Genomic DNA, 24,329 nt, shown 5'->3' with positions numbered 1-24,329 from the left:
AGACTTACTGCTTTATAGAATCATAGTTTGCATTGGAAGGGACCTTAAAGACCATCTACTTCCAACCCTGCTATGCAGGTAGGGACACCTCCAACTATAATATAATTAATTTCCCATCCTGCTGACCCAAACAGCATCCTTAATGCACCGCAACAACACTATCTCCAGGGTTAACAGATCACTCTTGGAAAATACCATCCTCCTAACTCATTTTACAGGAAGCATTTCAGTGCTGCGAAGGGTAAAAGCCTTCAAAATTAACAGTGACACCCTCATTCCATGGAAAGAAAGAACTTGATCAGTTTTCTCTGTGACAAAGTCCCCTACTCTGCATGTGCCTGGAACATTTGGTTATTTTCCTTCGTGGTTGATTTCATTATGTTGCAGGCTGAATGAACATGTTCAATAAGAGGCTTCACACCCATCTGACGTCTGCATCATGACAAAGATACTGCCAAGAAGTTCATATTTTGCAATTTAATCATATGCTTTAATCACTGTGCGTGCCTTGACTACTTCAAGTTAGTCTATTAAAAAGAAGCGATACTTAGTGCCTTAATTCTTCTGGAAATGATTCTTCATCAAAAAGTTCTAGCATCTCAAAGCAAGGCCTAAGTAATTACTTCATCAGACTAATGAATAGTGGATTGATTTAAGTTTGAAATACATTAGTATCCTCAGCTTCCATTTCATTTAAGCCAGCTCTTAAAAAAAGGTTAAAATAGAATAAAGATGTGAAAGACTGGACAAAGTAATTGCTTTGAATGCTTTTCTGTGTGGTGACTGGAACATGTGGACTGCACTGTACAGACTGAAACAGATCTCCTTTAATGTGCCAAGAACAATCATGGTGGAGGTTCTGCAGAGACACTGACATTTCAAGCGGCGTCAGCTTAATTCATAAAGAAACACTACTCAAGCATAATCTCATCCTGTAAAGATAAATTAAGGGCCAGGTGCTTCAGCTAGAACAGTCCTGTAGCTTTGGGTCTTATTATTTAAATCAAACAATACCTTCCTGTTAATTCTTTACTCACAAGTTTAAACTTCAATGGGGAACCAACAAAATCATGTGGGTGGCAAGAAATCTCAATGTTCTCATGCAATTCAGATGCAATTTGGTATTTCGGGTCTGATTTCAGGACTTCTCCCCTAGTCTTGACTTTTGTACAGATATTTGTCAGAATCAGAAACCCCACAGGGACTCCGTGGGAGTAAACCGTACAAAGCCAAAGATTCAAGCTGCCTTGGCAGGAACAACCACCTTCAACTGGCTCTTGTGCCAGAAGCACAACTGGTAGAAAATGATTGATTTGGGAGGGGGGAAGGAGGGGCAAACAACGAAAACAACACTTCTTGGATATCTGACATCAGAGTCACTCCTGTTTGCCGCTATCACACCTTTCTCAGCGCCCATAAGTTGGTCTCGCATAGTGAATTTTGAGTTCTTTTTGAACAAGGATATATCACAAGAAACACCCTTGCACACCACAGAGCACCAGCCAGCATGCTAACCTCTTTCGGCCCTACAAAAGACCTGCTGCTACCTAGCAGCATAAAGGTGCAGAGCCCTGGTCCCTCCAGATTCATCCTGTCCTCCAGGCCAGGGCACAGGATAAGATAGCTGGTACTTTTGCAGAGCAGTTTTCTGCAGAGTAGAACATTCACGCAAAGCTGAGAGGGAGGATAGAGTCAGCGTATCAGTGTCATCTAAAGGAAGGAAAATATGGAATAAGTTTGCTTTGCATAAGTTCATTTCCTTGTTTGAAATAATAATCATTAGAAAGGAGACGAAGGCAACCACAGTGGAAGTTCATCAGAAATGCACAGACAACTCTGGTTAAGATCCATGAGAAAACTCAAACAGGCAAGTATTTCATAATAGTTTCATTTCTGAACAAAATCCTCCCCTACATCAGTTACATCAACCAAAACACATCCCCTGCTTGCTCATCTCAAGCCACTGCAGAACAGCCCACAAGCAGCCTTCCACCAGCTCTCAAACACTGGTCACACATGCTGAGTTTATCTCTTGCACTACACACAGCTTATAGTGAGCAGCCTGGAAGATGATTGAGCTTTCCAACACAGAAGACATCCATCACAATGTTATAGCTCAAATCCAGCCTTCCACAGTCCAGCCACAGCACCATAGCAGCAAGGAGGAGAATCTAGGAGCAGGATAGGAATCCCAACTGGCATTCACTTCCTGCTCTCTGCAAGAAGCCAAAGACTTGCACTAAGCATCAGGAAGGGACTAGTAAATCAAGCAGGGCTTGGTCACAAGGGAAGAGCACAGAAATTCAGCTCTGTTTTGCTACATTTAGAGAACGAGCACACGAGCTTCAGCCCTTGTGGGACTAGTGGGTTCCTCACACTTGTGGCCTCACTTACCCCAAGCAGCACCATTTCACCAAAAATAATACACAGAGCTGACTCTGAAAAGATGACTACCTTGGCTAAACCACTACTTTTACCACTAGCATCATCTCTGAAGCACAACAGGGAGAAGCCACTGCTCACACGTTTGTATTCCCTAAGCTACAAGGTGCTGAGAGGATGGGGAGAGGAAGCCCCAAAAACCCATTTGTTTTATCCTTACTCCATTTATTTATTTTTAACCTCTCTGAGAAAGTATCTGATTTATCAGCCTCCTCAAAGCAGCTCTTTTAACCAACATTTCTCCTACAGCTTATTATTTAAAACTGTGTTTTACTAGTAGATATGCCAGTGGGATTCTGTTTGGTAGTGTCTGAGGTGAACTGAGATGAGGCTTACACTTCTTCATCAATACAACACCCTCTAGGTTTCATCACCTTCTCTGATCTCCACTGGCTACAGAGCAAGAATTTCCAACAGCAGTCTAAAAGCTCAGGAACTGTAACAGCATGGCTGTTACACACACCCATCCCACCCATGAAAATAAATCCCTGCTACCATAACACAGATCATAAGAAGAAAGATTGAGCCACCAAAAACTAAACAGTAGAAAATACCTTATTCCCCTCTGGAGAAATGCTTATGGCAACAAATAATAGAATGCCTTCCACTCTTTTGCTTTTGTAGAGACAAAAGGAGCATCTGATGAAGTCAGTGAGGTGGAAGGATTCCTAAGGGCCAGCAAACCTAAAAATGAAACGGTAAGCTACATTTTTTCTTGTGTTGCAAAGCAGCTGAAGTCTGTTGCCATAAGAAAATAATCCCAGGAGCAAATTATGGCTACACATTTGCCATTAACTTTGCCCACATGAGAACGCAAGAGGGGAGTATGGGTATTGAACCTGTGACTGAAACTTGCCCATCATGACCACCAAGAAAACTTAGATCTACAGGCAGGACTTACAGCCCACACCAAGACAAGATGACAAGTCGAGCCAGAGATGATAAACCATCCGATTGTGTATCTAAATTCTCTTCAAATATGAGGAAGTTATTTTCTCTGTCATAACTTACGCCCCAGTTCACATCTATGATCCCTGCTCTAGCATTCTGACAAAGTACTCAGAATTTCTATTTCTCTCACTTTACTAGGGAGACTGCCTGGATGTTTGCTTGCTTGCTGATTGCATCTCTACCCAGAGGTAAATATCCCATAATACATGTCTAAGAGTCGTGGAAATATTTACACATGAATACACAAACACTTATGATAATGATTCACCAAGAAACTTCAAGCAAAACAAACAAGTGTGTGCTGTGTTTTGCTTTGAATTTATTTCATCACAGTCCAAGGCCTACAAGTGCAGGCAATAACTTTGAGATAAATCATGTCTGATATAAGGGTTTTTGAGGTTTAGGTGTTTCCGGCTCACAAATCTCCACCTGTAAAGATAATCCTGGCCATATCCTTAAAACACTCCACCATTTCCATAAAATTAAGGATGGGTTGGAATCTCATTCTTTGCAATTGTGACCACCTTGGATCCCTTTTTAAATTAACTTAGAAATTCAGGAATATAACGAGTCTACAGGAGTAACCAGGTAAGCAAACAGACCACAAAATCCCTCTCGTTCCCTGGGCCTTTGCATATTTGCTGCCAAGTACTAGCACAGCTTGGCTTCTGGAACTACATAGACTAGATAGCACAGTCTTCCCTATGAAAGAAGTATGTGCTGATAAAATAGTTTTCCACAAGCTGCAGGGGCAACTACCTATAATTTCTTCTTTTGAAGATGAAGTTCAACAATATTAAGAGCTTTATGTGGAGTCAAGATTTACCCATTTAGCTGAAGTTGCCTCATTCTTACATGCAAAACAAATATTTCATGAAAAGCCTATTGCAACTAAAGATGAGCACACCTGCAAGTATTTTAAGCTTTGACTCATTTTTGCCCCTGTAAATAAGGAAGTTCAAGTTCAAGATTTCCAAATGAGCAACTGGGATTGCAAATAACCTCCTGCCCCCTCCAATTGTTTTAGCACACACGTGAGATAAGATCTATAAGAAACCAAGCAACATTACCTTGCTGGGGTAATATTTCAGTTTGAACACATAGACACTCCGAAACACAAAAACTTTCACATGGCCACATGCCCACCATCAGAACATTTCTCTGCTTAACCAGTTACTTCTGAAGCTTCCTTCATTTAATATCAAAAACACAGTAGTATTATCAGAGTGAGGAGGAAAGAGAGAGTGATGCAAGAGCTTTCCATCCACCAGGCCCTTTTCTACGGGGTGCAAACTGTGGATCTCCTGCTGGCGTCACACCTTCCCTCAGTACACCCACCTACCTCATATAATCCCCAAGAGTTGGAGGAGAGAACAAGAAGAAAGCTCAGCCCTTAAGAGTATCCCTGCACAACACTGTTGTGGAAGCAACAGTAGTTATTTGTTACAGAAATCACAGGAATTGCTTAGATTATCACTCTAACTCACTTTGATCATCTCAGCACTTTGGTCATGGTTTTTTGTTTGCTTGTTTGTTTTTGCCAGCATTTAAAACAAGTTGTTTTTAAAAGAACAAAGACATAAAACAAACTCAAGCTGCAAATTACACTTGAGCGTTCTACCTACAGGTACAAGCTCTGCGTCAGAAAGCAATTTTGCCTAAAACCCCACACAAAGCTTCACAGGTAGATCAGCTGAGCACTGCTCACCACACTCCACATACCCCAGCAACAGGCTTCCAGCAGCCATTGATACTCACCTGAAAAGAGCTTCAGCCTCTGGACTGGTGAACTCCCTGCACCCCTGTCTTCTGCTGTAATGAGGACTTTGACAAGAAGCTTAAAAAAACCACCATTTAACCGGTAACATCTGCCTCCTTCTCAAGGCTGACTTTCACATTCAGTTTACATCTTGGTCTGCCCTTCCCATCTACCAAAGATCTCACAGACCTGTAGGCTCCGTTAATCAGTTCATTAAAGCCAAATTTCAGCCACCTGTACTTGCCCACAAGCAATTCCAGCAGAGTCACCTTTTACAGCTTCTTGCTGCCCTGATTGCACCAGCTGGAAGAGCAGGACACGGTGGGTTGGTGCCCATTATGTGTTCATACACTCTCTGGAAGCATTATGAGGTGTTCGCTCTGCATCACACAGGAAAGGAAGAATTACACTAGAATGACCACTGTTGATCTTGACATTCAAAAAGATGCCAAAGAGACAAAAGGAAAGCTCGTGTACTTACCAAAGCTGGTATCTATTTCCTGTCTGGAGATAGATAGGAGAGGCTCTACTAGAGCTGGGGCTGCTCTCTTTCTCACCCTTTCCCTCCTTCAGCACTTCCAGGTGTGCTGGGTACAGCCAATGTAGCACTGGGGGAAGCTGCTAGTCATAGAGCTGAGGCAACCTCCTTGGGGCGTACAGGGTAAGGTTTGCTCTAGCAGAAAGCATGCAGTGGGTGCTGGACTTTATTAAAAGTAAATTGTTATGGCCATTATTTGGAGGATTGACTTTTACCCAGGTAGATAGTGATAGGATGAGGGGGGATGTATTTAAACTGAAAAAAGGAAGATTTAGATTGGATGTTAGGAGGGAATTTTTCATTCAGAGGGCGGTGAGGTGCTGGCACAGCTGCCCAGAGAAGCTGTGGTGCCCCATCCCTGGAGGTGCTCAAGGCCAGGTGGGATGGGGCCCTGAGCAGCCTGAACTGGTGGGGGGCAGCCCTGCCTGTGGCAAAGGGTTGAGACTAGATGACCTTTAAGGTCCCTTCAACCTGAGCCATTCTGTGATGATATGATATTACTGTAATTTGGGTCCCAATTGAGAACCTCATCAATGACTTGGTGCAATCGGAAATCTATTGAGCTTTCCACACAACAAGGGGAATCTCTTTGCAATAACAAAGATAAGTAGCTTTGGGGATATGAGTTTTTACCAGCTAGAGGTTTAAATTGTTGGGTGAAAGAGGACTGGGATTTTCAGCTGAAAAATCTGCAAACCTAAGTAAAGCACATGTTGAGTGAAATGGTTTAATGGAAGGCGCTTATCCTTGCCATTTAGCAATCTGAATTATAGTTTTCCTTCTGCTTTTATATCTGTCTCGATGTACATACTCTAAAAACAAGCAGGCCTCAAAACAGACACAGATAAACATCAGAACAGAGGCCTAAGCATGTAAATAGAAGAGCCTGGGCTGGTATTAGCAACTTGAAGAGGGAACTGGGACTCATTTTAGTCTTGAGCTCAAATGTGTGTACCAGTCTGGTGTGTTTATAGGTCTAGAACACAGGAATGGCACCAATGCCAACAAGAACATTTATTTCTGTTTTTAGTCTGATTAATTACCCTTTATGCTTCACAGAATTTTGGCCATGAAAGCAGATTGAGCTGTTTCACAGTGAGATTTAACTTTTATTCCAGCCACAATCCCAAACTCATGCTGTTTTTGTTTTAGCTCCCTGCTGGGGATAGAAGTTTCCCATTCAAATTAATTCATTTGTATTTTAATTCACAACATCATTTTATGAAATATGCTTGGTCAAAGCGATAATTTCGCTCTGTGCTGTAAAAACCTTGTTGTCTATGCCTTGAAAATCTTGATTTTAAGATTTTAGTTTAAGATTGTCAGGACACAATGTGTATGCACTGGGAGAACTCACTGAGAGCAGCCCTAAGGCTGCATCTCCCTGAGTCCTTGCAAAATTCATTTAGCTATGGAGGGAATCTCTTAGGGCTGCTGGGAGAATAAATATACCAAAGAGTAGTAGAAGCCAGAACACAAGTTTTAGTAGCAGCCTTGGGTGCTTGCACATAGACTTACACAAAACAGTCTTGTTCTGTCAGGCTATCTTCAATATGTCAGGTCCTCCAAGGCAGAGTCTACACCTTATTTATGAATCCAGAGCCATGATCAGATGCAGTGAGGACAGCAAGAAGGATCAGACTCTTACAGAACTTTCCTACTGACAATGCAACATCCTTTTCACACTTCTCCTTTTTTGTTCAGCCAGACTTCCTCCCTACCCAATCGCTGTTTAATCACTTCACCCTCTCTCCACTTCCCTGCACCACTTTCTACCCTTTTGAGCTGATTGATTTAAACCGTCTTACACTTAAAGATTACTGTTCCCAGAAGCCAAGAGAAAAATCACCAGCTAAGCAGACAGACTGAGGCAGCAGCCACATTGACAGACTAGATGCAAGTTGTTTGCAGTAGCATCTGCTCCTCTGCACCTCTCTCCAGCTGAGCTATGCGCATACAGAGCCTTCAGTCCTGACACAGCCCATGTTCCCTCCTGTCTGGCTGGGAGCAGGACAGTATCAGAAAGGGGAAAGAGAGGCAGTAACAATGCAAAGAAGCCAAGTTATAGCAAACCCAGTGTCCCTAGCACTGGTCTGTGATGAGGAAGATGTCTGTTTGTATTCCAGGTCACCCAGACATGACATGCCATACATCTGTGGGAGAAACTGTTGTGCTGCCTTGCACCAGCACCTATCCTGAAGAGCTGAACATTTCCTACTCAAGGCTCTACTGGCAGAAAGAGGATGACATAGTGCATTTCTTTAAAGAAGGGCACGATGATCTGAGTCTTCAGGATAAGCAATATCATGGCAGAACCAGTCTCTTTTTAAACAAGGTCAAGCACGGCAACTTTTCCTTAAAGCTCTCCAATGTCCAACTACAGGACGAAGCTGTGTACAGTTGCATCTACAGCCAGTCTGGGCATCAAACACAGAAATCTGAAATCAAGCTCATTGTATCAGGTGAGAATTTTTTCTTAGTTCAGAGGGAAGGAGCTGAGGGCAGCATTTCTTGCTGACAAGCCACATACAGCAATTCATCTGGCCAAGCTCAATTTTTAAAGCAAATCTTCACTCAGTTTCTCTCTATTCCTTGCTTTTATTTGGTGTAAAGGGAATTAAATAAAGCACCTTTGATATGCATCGGTACAGTATGCCTGCAGAAGTAGCAGGACTCCCAAGGTCACGCTGCCTGGCTCCTCCCCCTCCCTAGATTCTTTAATCATTAATGAGCTCTCCCAGACTTTTAAAGCATTTGGTTGCTGAAGGCACTGTACTGCCCAGAATCCATGTTGTCCCCGGAGGAATGCAAAGTTTATTTCATTATTAGTTCTTGCATCTGTGAAACAGATCTCTGGCAATCCAAAGTCCAGGTTCCAGATGACAAGATGGTTGCTAATTACCCTTTCCCTGGTCTGGAAGGCCTGGATCTGATCTCAAGGCTGGACTCATACCATGAGAATATTATTTCTCTTTCCTAGGAAAGCAACAAATCATAACACATGCTTGAACAATGCCAAGCAACACAAGCAACTGAGCTAACATGCTTACATTGCCTACAAATGCGGCCAATGGAATGGTGGAGTATTTGGTTTGACCAGCCGACTGACTAAAAACGCAAATTAAGAAAGGGGATAAAAATTAAAACAAATCCTTGTTTGTTAAGGTTCAGAGATCAGCTGGAAATTTTCATTGTGGTCAACCACACATTTCATTCAGCTTAAAATAAAGAGTTGGTTTCAAGCAACATGAGCCCTTTAATATCCTTGTTTGAAAGCACATAATTCTCAAGAGACAAACGTTTTAGAAACGTAAAGTGAAATGCTTATGTTCAGCAAACTTAAATGTGCTGCAGCCTCCAAAATTAACAATCTAATTTATTCATTCGATTTTCTTTATTTATTTGAAAATGCAGAACCAAACTGTTTTCTTCAACTCATTTCTGGGAGCTGTAAAGCATCTTTTCCTCTGATTTAATTTTGTGACCAAATTTAAGCTTTTGTTTGACAGACGTTCCTCCTTCAGAAGAAATACTAACCCTTAAGTTGATTATTGGTACCTAATTCCTAAGCTAAAACAAATAACTTTGTTTACTGTGCATTGTTTTCCCAGATTTACCTAGAACTGAGGAGAAACATCAGTATCCGGGTAAGGCAGTAATCCTTTACCTTCTAGGTGCATAAGCGATTAGCTTTAATCAAAATAATTGAATTAAATTATTTTTATTTGAATTTGAGAGATAGATAAGCTGTGCTGAATAGAGAAAGTCCAAGATACATCTAGCAAAATACAAACTTAGGCACAGATGTTTGTACAGGGAGAAACATCTTCACCACTAACAGGCAGAGAGACCACAGAAAGAAGCATAGTGAAGTGCCAGTGATCTCAAGTCCATAAAGTCATAACACTGAGTTGGAAGGAACCCTTAAAGGCTATTTAATCCAACTCCACTGCAATGAACAGTGGCAGCTACAACTACATCAAGTTGCTCTGAGCTCTGTTCAGCCTGACCTTCCTTATATAAATTCCCCCCTTTAGTTTGAAACCATTTTCCCTTGTCCTATCACCACAGACCCTGCTAAAGTTCTGTGTATTTCTGTAAATTCAATCAAGAAGGGTTGTCCAGCATGTAGATACCTTCAGATTTATACTTCCTAGGCAGCAAAAAAAACCTTTAAAAATTAAAGGCAGTGTTCTTTTTATCATAGAGTCAAAGAATGGCCTGGGTTGAAAAGGACCACAATGATCATCCAGTTTCAACCCCCCTGCTATATGCAGGGTTGCCAACCAGCAGACCAAGCTAACCAGAGCCACATCCAGCCTGGCTCTGAATGCCTCCAGGAATGGGGCATCCACAACCTCTCTGGGCAGAGATTTTAGACCTAAGACAACTCATCCTGTGTGCTTAGAGGTCTTTAAAGAGTATGAAGTTACATTTCACACGGCATCGTACACCTTCAGTGGCACAACACTTCAGAAGAACATTGTAAAGGCAACTAGAACAGGAGCTTGAATATCTCTGGCTGTCACCTTCCCCAGGAAATATGGTATCACCAAGGGTCAAATTGTTTAATGTTGCAGCAAGGGAACTTTCTGAAAACAAAAGGTAAATAGTGGGGATGTGAAAATGGCTGCATTTAAATGAGATAATTGTGGTGTGTTTGGTTTGGCTGAAAACTGACAACTTTTCCAGAAACAATCATTACCATGAAAAGGTATTTTCAATTGAGGGAAGAAAAGAGACTGGGAGAAGGGAGAGTGTTTCAGCTTTGCTATAGGGCAAACCAAACCGCACACCTTAACCACCTGAAGACTTCTATACTGATAAGCTGTAGGGGTTTGGGGAAAGGACAAAAGCCTAACTTTTGAAACGTAGCATTTCAAAAAAGAGAAAATATTTCCTTTAGGCAATGATTTTTTAGAGAAAAATATCAGGCACAGTTTTCACTTTATTATTATTATTACTATTATCATTAGCTATTTCTTAAGAAACGGGGGAAATGCTCTGTTTTGTACCAGTTGCTATTTTGGAAGGGACTTACTTAGTAATGTTAAATGAGCTGCTGAGAGCAACGAGGCTGCATGCAGAAATAGCTTTCACATTGTGCAGTCATTATAACCAGATGAGCAGAGTTTTTTATTATTATTTTCTTTTAACAAAGCATTGTTGATCTGTTTCACCCCTGCTTCATTTCCCTTCATCTGTTTGCTGGGTTGATTATTTTTTCCTAATTATTTTAAAGAGCCTGATTTTACTGCCACTTCACTGCCACCATTCCTTGAGAGAGCCCTTCTGGCTCAATAAAAAACTGATTTAAAGTTTGTTTCAGAAATAAATGAAAGTGCAAAAGCCTGTCAGAGGTCACAAGACCCGTGAGACTTGCTATAACCTTACATCTACATCGAGATGTTACTGACAGCTCCAGACATCAATTTGTTTTATATACACCATATTCCTAGAGAATGGAGGGAAGAAAATCACATCCAAGCTAAGAGCTGTGATATGTTCTACTTTAGTCAGGGGTTCAAAATCCATTCTCTTTGCATGTGGACTACCTTTAGCATGGGCTGCAGGTACCAGCTGCGGCAGGGCTGCTCTGGATCATGTGCCAAACCACATCACTGCTTATGCACACATGGTGTGACACAGTGATACTGCTGTCTGCACATCCATGGCCTGGGCTTTCCATTATTCACTGCCTTGATGCATGGACTCTCAATCAAAATGCGTATCTCCAGCTCTCACTTTGAAGAATTATAAATTATTCAATAACCTTTTTGTTGCTGTTCTATTAGGATTTTAAACAAGTATTCCCAGCCATCTAGAAATGGAAGTTATATTGATCAATGCTGAGTATCTGTAGCACTTTTAGGAAAGACAAAACATTATTTGTCACAGTATCTTGAAGCAGGCTTTTCTAGATGGTACTAACACTCACACATATGACCTCAAGTTGTGCCAGAGGAGGTTCAGGTTGGATGCTAGGAAACATTTCTTCTCAGAAGGAGCGGTGATGCAGTGGCACAGGCTGCCCAGGGAGGTGATGCAGTCACTGTCCCTGGAGGTGTTCCAGAGCCGTTGTAATGAGGGACGTGAGCAGTGGGGAAATAACAGTGGTAGGTGGATGGTCGAAGTGGATGATCTTGGAGGTCTTTTCCAACCTTGGTTATACTATGATCCTATGGAAAATTAAAATTTTGAAGCCAAAATCCACAGGATTTTATTTATTGAGTTTTCCAGGAGGGCATTTGTATAAAATATATCACACAAATTCCAAAAGCATTCCTTGTCAAGTCACTGATTACATGCAGACCTTCTCTTTTTTAACTTTCCAGGACACGCTCAGATTTCCTTGAAAAGCGCTGGTGATGCACCACATCTGGATGTACTTCCCCTCTCTTTTCATCTCCTGGTGGCACTAGGGGTTTGGCACCTGCACCTGGGGAAACTGACCTTCTTCTCCTTGGAAGCTGTTCTCAATAACAGAGCCTTGCTAGGGAGACCAGCTCTGTAAAGTCAGCATGACAATTACTCCAGAGCCACATGGAGTAAACACCATCATCTGAACATCGACCCAGCACTAGGTGCCCCTGTCTTCTATTTTGGTGTTCCAGAAAACCAAATGCAGCTGAACTCATAGCTTGCTTTTCGTTTGTTCCTGGAGCCCAGAGTTAGTGTTGCTAGTACAAAGCTGTTTTTATTCTGAATGGTGTGACTCTGATTTAATGACACGATAAAAGGCTCGTGAAGCTACAAGGTCACACGTTAACAGACCCTTGTGAGATCTTTCACCTAAGAACTCACCCGCTGTCCTTCAGGAGAACTGAAAGCAGGAGAAGAGACAACTGCTCTCTGTCAGATAAAAAGCGGAAGTAGGAAGAGGCTCACGTTGTGAAACAGAAGGATGGAAATCTTGTGAAACTTGAGCCTGTGGAACTTGAGTTTCTATTTCATTGCCAAGCGTCACGGTCTGTCATCAGAAGTGTTTTTTTTCCAGAAGAAGTGGACTATTTCTTCATCAGATGGGTGAAGCTGACAGAGATGATGGTGAAAGTTCAGAGGCTATCAGTGCAGAAGAAGGAAGTGACACAGTATAACAAATCGCTTCCTGATAAACTAAAGGCTTTAGAAGGCCGAACTCAGCAATTTCTTTTTGCCACGAAGCGCAGAAATGTGGTCATTGTATAAAAGCTCTATTTGTAACCCGGAACTGTGCAAAAAGAAATTCTTACTGTGACAATGTTCCTAGCTTAAAAATGGTACCTTTTGGAAGAAAATTTAGAATCCAGTCAAAATGATTGTAACAGTTACCTGTGCAAACTAAATGAGTTCTTAAAATGTTCAATCCAGGTAGTTTAAGATACCTTGCATAAAATAAGATTGAAAGGGTTCTGTATAGGAATATTATCAGGAAATGGATAAGCTTTGTTTGAGGCCAGAATTGCAGCAACAGCTCTATTGAAGGACTGAGATGTATCCGGTGATGTATCCACTCACCCAGTCCTGCAGGGAGAGCAATGCAGTCATCGTGGAAGACAGAGGAAAGTGACTGAGAAGAATGCACACTGAGTCATCTGGATTTGGAACTGGCTCAACCTCTTTCCAAAGGAAAGATAGGATTGTTTTTGCTAGAAAAGAAACAGAATGAAATAGGGCTTTAAATGGTATCCATTGAGGTAAAGGAGACTGTTAGCTTTAACCTTCTTTAGCAAAGGGCTGTCTACGGTGGGGAAGGGAGACAAAATCCTGCTCTCAGCAGCAGGAAGGCTCATTTGCATTTCAGCTGCCCTGAGTACAGAGCAGCTTCGTCTGTCACCTCTGGTTCCACTTCAGGAAAAGATCTGAATATGAGAATTGTACATACTGTGATCTTCCCTTTGGTGTCCTACCTTCCAGAGACTTGCCTCAGATTCTATGTATTTTTCAAAACGAAAACTTATTAAAAATAAAAACAAAAGTGCTAAAAAAAAAACACCAGCTGCTAAAAGCAATGGCTTGGTGTCATACTGAAGTTCTTTATTTGTATTCCAGTTGCACTTACGGTTTGCTAATCTCCCTGTTCTATCATAAAGTTGGAAAGGTGGGACCTGTGCGGGTCCATAGGTCCCAGAAATCTGAGTTCCTTGCTGCCATCTCTAGGGCTGTGTGACTTCTGAAAGCCAGCAGCCCCTTTAAGCAGCTATCTACTTTCCTAAAGGCGCTGAGGCAATATGGGATCCACCAATCACAAGTGGACACTGTGTGACCATACAGGTGCAAAGAAGTTTATTGGACAAATACTTACATAAACATAGGCATGCAGGGCTAGAACAGTGCCTCACTGCTGTGGGGGCAGACAGCCCAGCTGTATGCTCAGGTGCTGGCACTGGGCTGGCTGACGCTTATGAGGAATCTCCAAGTTCCTCAAGCCCTCCTTCAGCCTCAGAAGCGATTCTCCCTGCCCCTTGCAAGCTGGCATAAATCACAGTAAGCACTGGGGCAGATGATGGCTGGAGGAACGCATGGTGGGGGAAGAAGCCTGGATGATGCAACCACACTTTTTATTACTCAGATTTGTCACTGACCTCCTTTAAGTTCTGTATGTCACAAGATAAATGGCCCATACAGATCATCAGCAAGGCACGAATATGATACATTGGTGTAGAATTCTCACTGTTATTTCAGCTAAGTCTGAAAGCATCATTCGCATAGCACGCTACTCAGCAGTTGAATAAAACAATACTGAAAATAGGCATTTTCTAAATACACAGCAGGAAATTACATCACTATGGATACTGCAGTCCTTGCTGCAAATGCTTTCTCAGTTTCTGAGATTGCCCAAGCCTAGTCCCTTCTCTTTCTCTCTCACACTCCCTCTTCTCCCAGAGGCTCTGAGCACCACTGAAATCACCTTGTAAAATATACCCAACTATCAGCTCTTTCATTCTTCTGAGGGCTAAGGCTGACCTACGCAACAACAAAGCAAAGCCTTCCCTCAGCCACTGCAAGCCATGGCAAGGAGAAAAAAAGACAGCTGGAACCAACAACTGCAGGCTTGGAACGCCTGCCTTCCAATTATTTGCAGATGTTTGATTATCCAAGCTGACATTTATTTATTCATTTATAAATGTATACACACGGTTAATAGAATTATAGAGGAAGAGGCCCACAGAATTATCCAGTCCAACCATCCACCTATCTGTGGTATTTCCCCACTGACCACATCCCACAGTACATCTACACAGTTCTTGAACACCTCCAGAAACGGCGACTTCACCAACTCCCTGGGCAGCCTGTGCCACTGCTTCACCATTCCTATGGAGAAGAAACTTTTCCTAATGTCAAATATGAACCTCCCCTTTTGCAACCTGTGGCCAGTCCCTCCTGTTATGTGGAAGAACTGACCCCCATCTTGCCACAGCCTCCTGTAAGATAATGCTAGCTTGCAAACCCACAAACCCTTGAAGAAACAGTTTGTTTCCTCCCAAGAGTATTACTTGGCATGACAAAAATCCCTCCCTACAAATCTTGTTTTTAGGTCATCTTTTCTATAAAAGTGTCATTATTTTAAAAACCTAAACCGCAGCATCATGTACTTTTACAATTTTACTTACTTTTATCTCATTTTTCAGTGCTAAACATATCATGGGGAAGTTTCCACAGCTTAGTACAAGCATATTTGATAGTATCTTTTCACGGGGATAAATACAAAGTCACGATGTAAAAGGAACGGGGCTTAAGAAGAGAGCTGGACAAGTGCATTCACTATGACAGAATGGGACTTCTTTTCATTAGACAAGTAGGGATCAGTACTTGTTTGACTCCCTCCACGCATCCAAAATATTAATATAAAAATGCCATTAGAAAAGTACAGCTGGAATATTGTGCTCAACAGCTCGGTGAAAAGCCGCACTGACCGCTGTTCCCAAAGTGCCCTCTGCTGGGCATTTGCTTGACAAACGTTCTCTTGTCACCACAAACCACAAGGGAAAAACGAAGGGCGTCTCTCAAACCCTGCCACTCCGCTGCAGTAAAAACCCTTTTTTGCAGATGAAAAATCACAAGATCCACAAGCCAGATACTGCATGCCTCCTTGTGGGGGCTCAGAGAATGCACACGTTTTTACTTTCATTTCCTGATAGCACTTAACTAAACGTATTGATCCGAAATCTCTATCCGCTCAGTTGAAATTAGCAACCCCCTAAGCAGCTCCAAACATCCCTAGAGAATGAAAGGAAAAACCCAGCTTGGCAAATGTCTTTATTAATCTCCAAATGGAATTCCCCTCCAAATTTACACTGGCCGAAGGCCAAGAAGATAATCATACGTCTTCCACCAAAGTCAACCAACCAACGTGCTAAAAATACAAAACCTTAAAAAAACTCGTATTGAAAGTCAGTATTCCATACAGCATTGTGGAATCACAGCCTCTCACCGATGAAGTGAAGGCAGGCAATTCTTTCATCCTTAAATATATTTTCCCTAGTAAAAGAAAGCTAGAAAGATATTCCAAAATGAGATTACTTCTGAAAATAGCGTTTTGTCTTTTATGGGTGCTTCCAACACAGGCAGTACTATATGGGGAGCTCTTTTTTTGTAATTATCTAGAAAAACGTTACAGGCACAGAGTAGAAACTGCTTCCTTTGGAGCTCTCATTAGAACTTACAATTGTAGCACTCAAACAGGCAGCAGTACTGAAAACACCGCTTTAGAGTACTGTCTGCTCTTGTCTTACTGCTATTCAGCAGGTGAGATAACATGGCACATTAGGTGCCTTTCAGATTTGCAACCTTGATTCCAAGCATAACTTTCTGTGATACTCCAACTTGGAAGTCAGTAACTCAGCGATTAACACGGCCAAAACTGTATCTGCTTAGAATGGCATACAGTGGATTATTAGTAGATTTTATTTGAGTATCTCTGTTCAAGAATCTCAGAGGCCAGAAGAGATCTTGACCATCTCTGCTCCCTGGTGACAGTGACAGGTCCCAAAGGAAAGGCATGGAGCTGTGTCAGGGAATGGTCAGGTTGGGGGTTAGGTTCTACTGATATGAGAAACCCCAACTTCACACATGCAGCCCTGCTATGGCAAGTGTTGCTCATATGAAAACTTAACTTGTAGTTCCCAAAAGGAAATGTTGAGCTCAGTTGAGATCAGTTGTACAAGATGACAGCGAACAGTCAGCTGGTCTCCCTGTACTCTGGAGATTTGAATACCATCTCTGATTTGTGACAGTTTCTGATGGAATGTGAAGCAGAAGCCAAACTCCAATCGCTGTTTCAGAATATGTCCAAAATCCATTCTGAAAAGCAGGTCTGCTACCATGACGACAGTGCATGATTTCTTAGTAACTGCACTGGAGTCTGTGATCCGCACCAAGGATGTCTATGCTGTACCCCATGAAACAAAGCCTTTGGAGGGCAACTTCAGATCTTCTAAATCCTAACGTGATTTTTAATGACAAAGAATAGATCATGTGCTACAAAGCTTGAGAAGCAAAAACACATTTTTCATGACCACTCACCAAGCAAACTGGTAATATCCATTCTCAGTTTCGTTCCTCCTTTCTTCCTATCATTCCACATCCTTAGTGTATCTTCAGCCATATGCAGTATTTCCAATCCAGTCTAAGTCTTGTAGATTTAATTTATGAAACAACTATCCCGGAAAGATAGGGGTTTCCTTCAGCATGTCTGTCAGGTAAAAGGAAGGGTATCTTTCTGTTTGTGTTCATTTGAGAAACATTGTTTCACGGTGAATAGATAGGTGGCAAGTAGACTGGGAGGTGAGGAAGGAGATGCTGGATTCTGCACGTTAAAAATATCACAGATATATAAAGGGAACTGAAAAGCAGAAAAATAGCTGGCATATATAAACAAATTATCAGAGGCAGCTATGAAACAAAAATGAAGGACGAGGACGAGATAAAGGCAGATATTAATTTATTTATACATCATTATTTTAGACATTCAGTGTTCCTTTGGAGAAAGCTTTATTACCCTGAAGCAGGGAAAGTGAGCCTATTTTCAGATTTTTTTCTTCTATCCGTTTGCTAGCCATGCAACTACTTTAATCAGGATATTATCCTTAAAAAATTGTGCGTCGCATCTGCAGATATTTTTTCCTTCCTTTCGAGACCTTTTGTTTTAGCTATAATGGGCCAATGGATGAATTTCTCCAAGTGCTAGTACTGTGACAGCTAAGGTGCTGATATCCAGAATGGCTCCTTGGTGAAAACAGGATTCTTCAACGTGGAACAGGAAATCTCTTAATTAACTTTAAGCCAACAGTAGGATGTGGAAGTTATCTATTCCCTTGACAGCTGGCCCTGGCTTATAGTTCACAGACAGAGATCTGAGCACATCAACAATGAATTACGCTCTAACTCCCCTCTACTACCATTCTTCATCCACTGGATGGATACAGTGGCACTGCATCTGCTGTGTCTCTACAACACATCCTCCTTCCATTTCTGAAAGCAACTTCAGTTGCTTTTTGTCCTCAAGGAAATGACTCGATACTGGTGCACTGTGATGACTGCTGCCAAACACATCTGCACAGCTCCCTCCAGCTGAAAAAGCTCAAGAAAATGCTCAGTGTCTCAGGCCGGATTGTTTGCATAGCGTAAGCCTTTCCACAGGCAGCCCTTTCACAAAAACCCTACAGCACAGCTGGGAGTCAATCAGCTTCATAAAAGAGATTATCAGACTGTGAACAGGAAAAGCAGATAAAAATACTTCCATTGGTCCATACTGCTGTTAGTTCTATACCCTAAACTTAAACATTTCTGGTTTTTACATCAGAAGTAGACGTTTTATTTGCCAGTTAATTTTAGCACGTTCTTCACCATGGCCCCAATGCCATCAAAGATGTTATGTAATTCTGTTTCACACATAAATGCTGGGGTAGTCACCACTTTGTTTTTTGTATCCACGTGAGCTTCGTAAAAAGAAGTTAAGGAAAACACAGCCTGCAACTCACTTGCAGATGCTACCTGCAAAGTAAATCATCACTGACATAACCTTAGAGCTCTACTATCCCATAAATGGACACCTTCAAGTACTTGATACTGTTCAGCTGCAACCTATAACCTGAGTAGAAACTATATTGTCAGAAACGCAAACACCACAACAGCAATCTGTAGGAATGACATCACCAAGAAGCATAAGAAAGCGCATGGAACTTAACTGACTGCAATAAAATGCCTCTCTCTGAGTACAGTTTTAACAGAGGTTTAGCCTTCAGGAAAAGCAAAAATACGTATCTCAAAGGTAACTAACAACAAACCATACATTCCCGCTAAACTACAGTGCTAGCGGAAAAGCACAGATCCTGCACATATTCATTACCATAGTGACACATCACTAAACTCTTTGTGTAGCAATTAACAGGAAAGGATATAGTTACTTCCTTCACACAGTGCTTTCCTCCCAGCTCTTTAATGGCACCTGCCGTTCCAGCATAAGGCCACTTGCCACCTTCCTCCTCTTCATGGCCCACAGTTACTTCAGCACCAGAAAGAACTTTGGCTGCCAACACAGGTGAAATGCAGCAAAGACTACAACAAAGGGAATTACAAAAACAATTTTGTGATGGCAGCCTTTCAAAACTTGGTCATGACTGGAAATATTCAAATGGATGCAGTCTTACACATCTGAAAGCTATAGCAAAGCAATGTCCACTCAACATTTTCTTAGTCTCTTCTTTCACAAACAAGCCCCCCCACACACACACCTTGAAAAAAAAAGCATCTTAAAAACAAGATACAACTGATAAAATAAAAAAAGCTGTTTTGTTTTCCTAGCTCCAGCATAAGAGACGCACATTTCCACAAAGCACACTTGGTCTCCATGCACAAACAAATGCCCCTATCTGATCAACATACATACCCAATAGGTTTGCCCGCTTTGTGGAAGTCTTTCAGGACACGTTCAACTTCTCTGTTCACCTTGCAATCCTTCCCATCAACAGCAAACGTAGATCTGCCACAGTAAGAAACTTTATGCACACCATACCATAAATCTACAGTTCAGGATATCTATCTGACTCCTGCCTCTTGAGGATGGTACAAACATCATACTTCCTGAAAAAGCTGATCAATGCTGCAGTTAATCAGTAACAGGTTAGTCCAAATGATTCACTTCTAAGGTTTTAGTATGCCATACAGCTACTTATTTAAAGTAAGCACCTAGATAAAAGGAGTATTAGATTAGCTTTCTAGGATTACTGAGAAGAACAGCAATGTTGACACAGAAAAATCCATAAAGAAAATAAGAGTCAAATTTCTCAAAGCCAACAAAATAACAATTAGAATTCCATGTGGTTCACACATCATTATTTTTTAGTTCATTTTTTACTTTATTTTTTAACTAGTTATTGTTTTATAGTTACCAATGCAAGTATGTTTTGCCATGAAGGAAAAGAAGGATGACACTACCAGCATCTGTAGCTAATGAAGCTTTACCTTCACTTGCCTCAGTCAACCTCAAAAAGAATTATCACAAAGGCAGGGGGAAAAGTACTTTTTGTGCATCATCCTACAATTCTCACCGATATTGCTAGCGCCATTAAGAATTATAACTGGAAACCATCACAAACAGCACTCACTTCAACATGAGAATAGAGTTTTCCTTATTAAGTAGCAGTTGCTTGTGTGTTAAAAAAGGCCATTTATTACTCCTTGATTTTACCGTGTGAATTACAAAGAAGGAATCTAATATTTAATTGGCACTCACAAGTTTTTAGCAGCCCCGAATCCACCAGGAAATATCACAGCATCATGGTCCACTGTCGTAAGTTTAGCCAGGTTATTGATTTTGCCACGAGCGATCCTTGCAGATTCCACTAAAACATTCCTTGAAGGACCAAAAATAACACAATGACATGAATGAAACATTTGCACACAAAAGAGCATAAGGAAAGTTTGGGCAGGGGAAGGGAGGAAGCGAGAAATGTGCCACTTAATAACCAAAGTTATAGATGCTTTTGAAATACCACCAGGAAACACTGGTATTAAGAGGCCATGTATAATCACCTCCAGAATTATTACTTTTTAATACCCAACAAAGCACCGGCTAGCATTAAGCTGTTAAAGCCAGCCAGCAAGACGCTCCCAGTTCAGTCACAGGCTGCTGCCTCTGAAAAACACCTCAGGTGGAGACCCAGGGGTCACAGAAATCACATCAGCATGGCTTTACCTTGATTCAGCTTCAGCTGGTTGTCCTTTACTGTGGTCAACAACATGCATCTGAGGAACATCTGGAGCATACATCTGAACCTCAGCTCCCCCACGACTGAGGTGTACCAGTACGCTAGGAAAACAGAAACAAAATACGCTGAAAACCTTAGGAGAGAGGCTTTATCTATCCTGTAGGTCTTCCTAGAAATATCCCACCTGACTTTGAAAAAAAGAGAAACACATCCTACCAAAGTAGGAGCAAAAGAGGGAGCAAAATCCCTCCATGTAACACCAAGGTTCAGAGTAGAACAGAAAGTCAGGCTAGAGGATGGGTCAGGAAAGCTAGAGACAAGTTTCTTTGCTCAGTGCTCCCCTCCAGACAACACTGAGAACACACTCAATCTAGGTGAAAGATCTCTTATTAACAAATAGTTAACAACTCAACTTGTGAATTAACATTTAACAGTGAAGAATTTAGCCCCAGGAATGAAAACTCCAGACAATTACAAAACTAAGTCCCTATTTATCTCCGCTGAAATTGATTCTGGGAATCTGAATTTCTGTTTCTGAAGGAAAAACAGTCTCTAACTCGTAGCTCTGGCACCACCTGCAGTGCTCTGCATCTTTGGACAGGGATCATGCAGCAAGAATGCTCTGACAAAAGCTTCACAAACCATGACAAAACTCTGAAGGAAAACCACTCTACGTCTTTCAGAGAAAGTTCAACGCCACAGATTGCAGAAACGAATTCAGTGGGGTGCTCTAATGTCAAGCAGACTTCTTTTGAGCCCACAGTTTCACCAGGTAACTTACGCAGAAGCCTCGTGGATTTCTGTGCCATCGTAGACACCGCAGCCAGACAAGACCTGCAGTAGGAAAATTAAGCACTTCAAGTGATACAAAAGTTTCTACGGTTCTTCTTAGGTTTTAAATGAAATAAATAGGAGGATTGAAATAACTTCAGGACAAACTCTTTGCCAAGCCAGCCAACATCACACTATTAATCCCAGCACCGCCATCTGACATACAGCAGAACTGGCATTCCCTATTTTTAGCTACCCACCCCAGACACCCAGGACTCGAAGAGAACCAGAGTCTATTTATTTGCTCCTGTACTTGTTCCTTGGAGTTTATAAACTGGCACAGTATTATCATGAATGCAGTGGGTTATTTTGAGTGCCATTCATCCAATGTATCAAGTGTCGTTAAGGTGCGAAACACTTTCTTACCTAGATGTACATCAAACCCAAGCGAGTTAGAAGCGCACTTATGGCACTTAGGACCAGCTATATTACCTGCCACTGCATTTTGTCTGAGGATCCAAATCACAGATTAATAGTTAAATCACTCTCAAAACAATTATGAAACACTGACTACATTTTATTACCATGGCAATACTACTTTAAGTTTGCTTATACACAAAGGAGATTAAAAAAGCACAAAGCAATAAGCTGTTCTTGTATGGCTGGAGGGAATCTTTCACAAAGAAAAGAGGAAAAAAAATAAAAAAATAAAAAAAAAATTAAAAAAGGTTGTAAGAACAAACAAACAAAAATCCAAAGGGCTCTTGAAAGTATATAAATGAACACTTATGAGTTTTGATTCTGTTTTCTCCAAGGAAAAAATCCAGTTGAAGAGTGTCTATTTTCCCCCCTTCCCTCCTGGCTTTACCCTGGTCTTTTTGCAACATGAAAGCTTACTTATCACAGATACATGAACAGAAACTCAACCGTAACCGTCTTAGTTAGAAACATGGGATTTGGAGGGGCTTTCAGCTCACCACTTCCAGTTCTCTGCTATCAGACTTGATGTCCCACCACCACTTCACTAGATCAGACCAGCATTGTTTTGTTGTCCCTGTTTCATTGCCCTGATATTTACAAGTGATCTTTACTTCTTATGTTTTCATTTCATCTTTTGGTAAGCACAGAATGAATACATACAAAAGCCACTGTCCTGTGCTTATCTTCTGTACGCAACACTTGATAAATGCCCCTGAAACTCCTTAAAATCCTGGCTTGTATAAAAAAAATAGTGTTGCCAGCAGGACTAGGGAGGTGATCATCCCTCTATATTCGGCACTGGAGAGGCTGTGCCTTCAGTGCTGTGTTCAAAATTCTGGGCTCATCACTACAAGAAAGACAGCGAGGCCCTGCAGTGTGTCCAGAGAAGAGCACAGAACTTACGGGGAGTGGGTGAAGGAGCTGGGATTGTTCATTCTGGAGATGAGGCTCAGAGACCTTTTTGCTCTCTCTAAACACCTGAAAGCAGGTTGTGGTGAGATGGGGGTTGACCTCTACTCCCTGGTAACAGCAATACGAAGAGAGGGAATGGAGTATCAGGTTGGATATTAGGCACTGCTTCTTCTCAGGAGCAGTGAGGCAGTGGCACAGGCTGCCCAGGGACATGTTAGTCACCATCGATATAGGCTCTCAAGAACTGTGTAGATGTGGCACTGAGGGGCATGGGCAGTGGGCATGGTGTGATGGGTTGGAATAGATGGTCTTAGTGGTCTTTCAATACTAACAATACTATGATTCTATACTAAAGCACCGGTCTCTTCTGCTATGCCAATACCTTTTTCTACACAAAGAACTTAACTACAGGCAGCACAGAAGCCCAGTTTTACATAAATACCCACCATGACCTGGCTCTCTCCGAGTTGCCCGGTTCCAAGCAGCTTTATCGCTTTACAGTTCAACTCGGCTCCTCCCAGCCAGGCCCTCCCACTACCACCCCCGCACCGAGCTCTGTTACCCTTTCACCAGCACGGGAACGGAGCCGGATAAGCGCTGCCAGAGCGCAAACCCAACTTCCTCCCCCTGCTGCGCTGTGCCTTTCCCCCACCTAACTCACCACAGCGACGCGGGCGCCGCGGGGGCGGCGGGCGGTGCAGTGGAAAGAGGCGAAGCCGCAGGGCGCCGCCCGCCGCAACGCGGAGCACAGGGCCGGCCCGCGGGCGGGCAACATAGCCGCGGGCGCTCGGAGCGAGGCCGGAGAGCTGGCGGAGCGCGGAGCCGGAGTTGGGCAGGCCGCGGGAGGTGGGCCACGCCCGGAGGCCGCTGCGCCCTTGGCTGGGGTGTTGGGGGCGCCCTCTGGAGGCGAGGAGGACCATCGCTAAGTATTCGTCTGGCAGGTGAAGTGCCAGCACACAGTTCCATTACAGAGATGGATATACATGTATATATACATAGGACTGACTGAGATGTATCTATCGCAGATCATTGGGCTGGCTGCCCAGGAAGGTGGTAGAGTCACCATCCTTGTAGGTGTTCAAGAGCTGTGTGGATGTAGCACTGAGGGACATAGGCGTGGTGTGATGGGCTGCTGGTTGGGTTAGACGGTCTTAGAGGTAATGATTCAATGAGCATTGCTGTATCCTTTTCCCGTTTCTTCCCATGGTATATTACAATCAGTTTTGATGCCATAAAGCGTTTCTCACAATATTCCTGTTGAAGTAGACATCTATACGGGATCAGA

The 24,329-nt window shown here is 42.3% G+C and overlaps 2 protein-coding genes across 2 annotated transcripts in view; one reads left to right on the top strand and one right to left on the bottom strand.

Moving 5' to 3' along the window:
• LOC140260514 (V-set domain-containing T-cell activation inhibitor 1-like) overlaps positions 1-13,673 on the top strand; it is a 30,098-nt gene extending 16,425 nt beyond the window's left edge. The window contains exons 2-6 of the mRNA XM_072352944.1: positions 3,067-3,140; positions 3,532-3,581; positions 7,817-8,152; positions 9,302-9,337; positions 12,026-13,673. Of these exons, the coding sequence (XP_072209045.1) occupies positions 3,133-3,140; positions 3,532-3,581; positions 7,817-8,152; positions 9,302-9,337; positions 12,026-12,204 (609 nt within the window). The 5' untranslated portion in view covers positions 3,067-3,132 and the 3' untranslated portion in view covers positions 12,205-13,673. The remainder of the gene's footprint in view (positions 1-3,066; positions 3,141-3,531; positions 3,582-7,816; positions 8,153-9,301; positions 9,338-12,025) is intronic.
• A 3,919-nt stretch (positions 13,674-17,592) lies between these two features.
• Positions 17,593-23,906, bottom strand: GATD3 (glutamine amidotransferase class 1 domain containing 3). Its single transcript, XM_072360381.1, has 7 exons — positions 23,706-23,906; positions 21,663-21,715; positions 20,869-20,982; positions 20,407-20,526; positions 19,561-19,653; positions 19,073-19,229; positions 17,593-18,614 (listed from the first exon to the last, which is right to left on the bottom strand). The coding sequence occupies exons 1-7, from the start codon at positions 23,817-23,819 to the stop codon at positions 18,486-18,488; spliced, it is 780 nt and encodes a 259-aa protein (XP_072216482.1). The 5' UTR covers positions 23,820-23,906; the 3' UTR covers positions 17,593-18,485.
• Between the last annotated feature and the right edge of the window lie 423 nt (positions 23,907-24,329).

Source organism: Excalfactoria chinensis, chromosome 1 (assembly GCF_039878825.1).
Source record: "Excalfactoria chinensis isolate bCotChi1 chromosome 1, bCotChi1.hap2, whole genome shotgun sequence".
NCBI classification, from domain to species: Eukaryota; Metazoa; Chordata; class Aves; order Galliformes; family Phasianidae; genus Excalfactoria; species Excalfactoria chinensis.
This window is presented reverse-complemented; position numbering and strand designations above follow the sequence as displayed.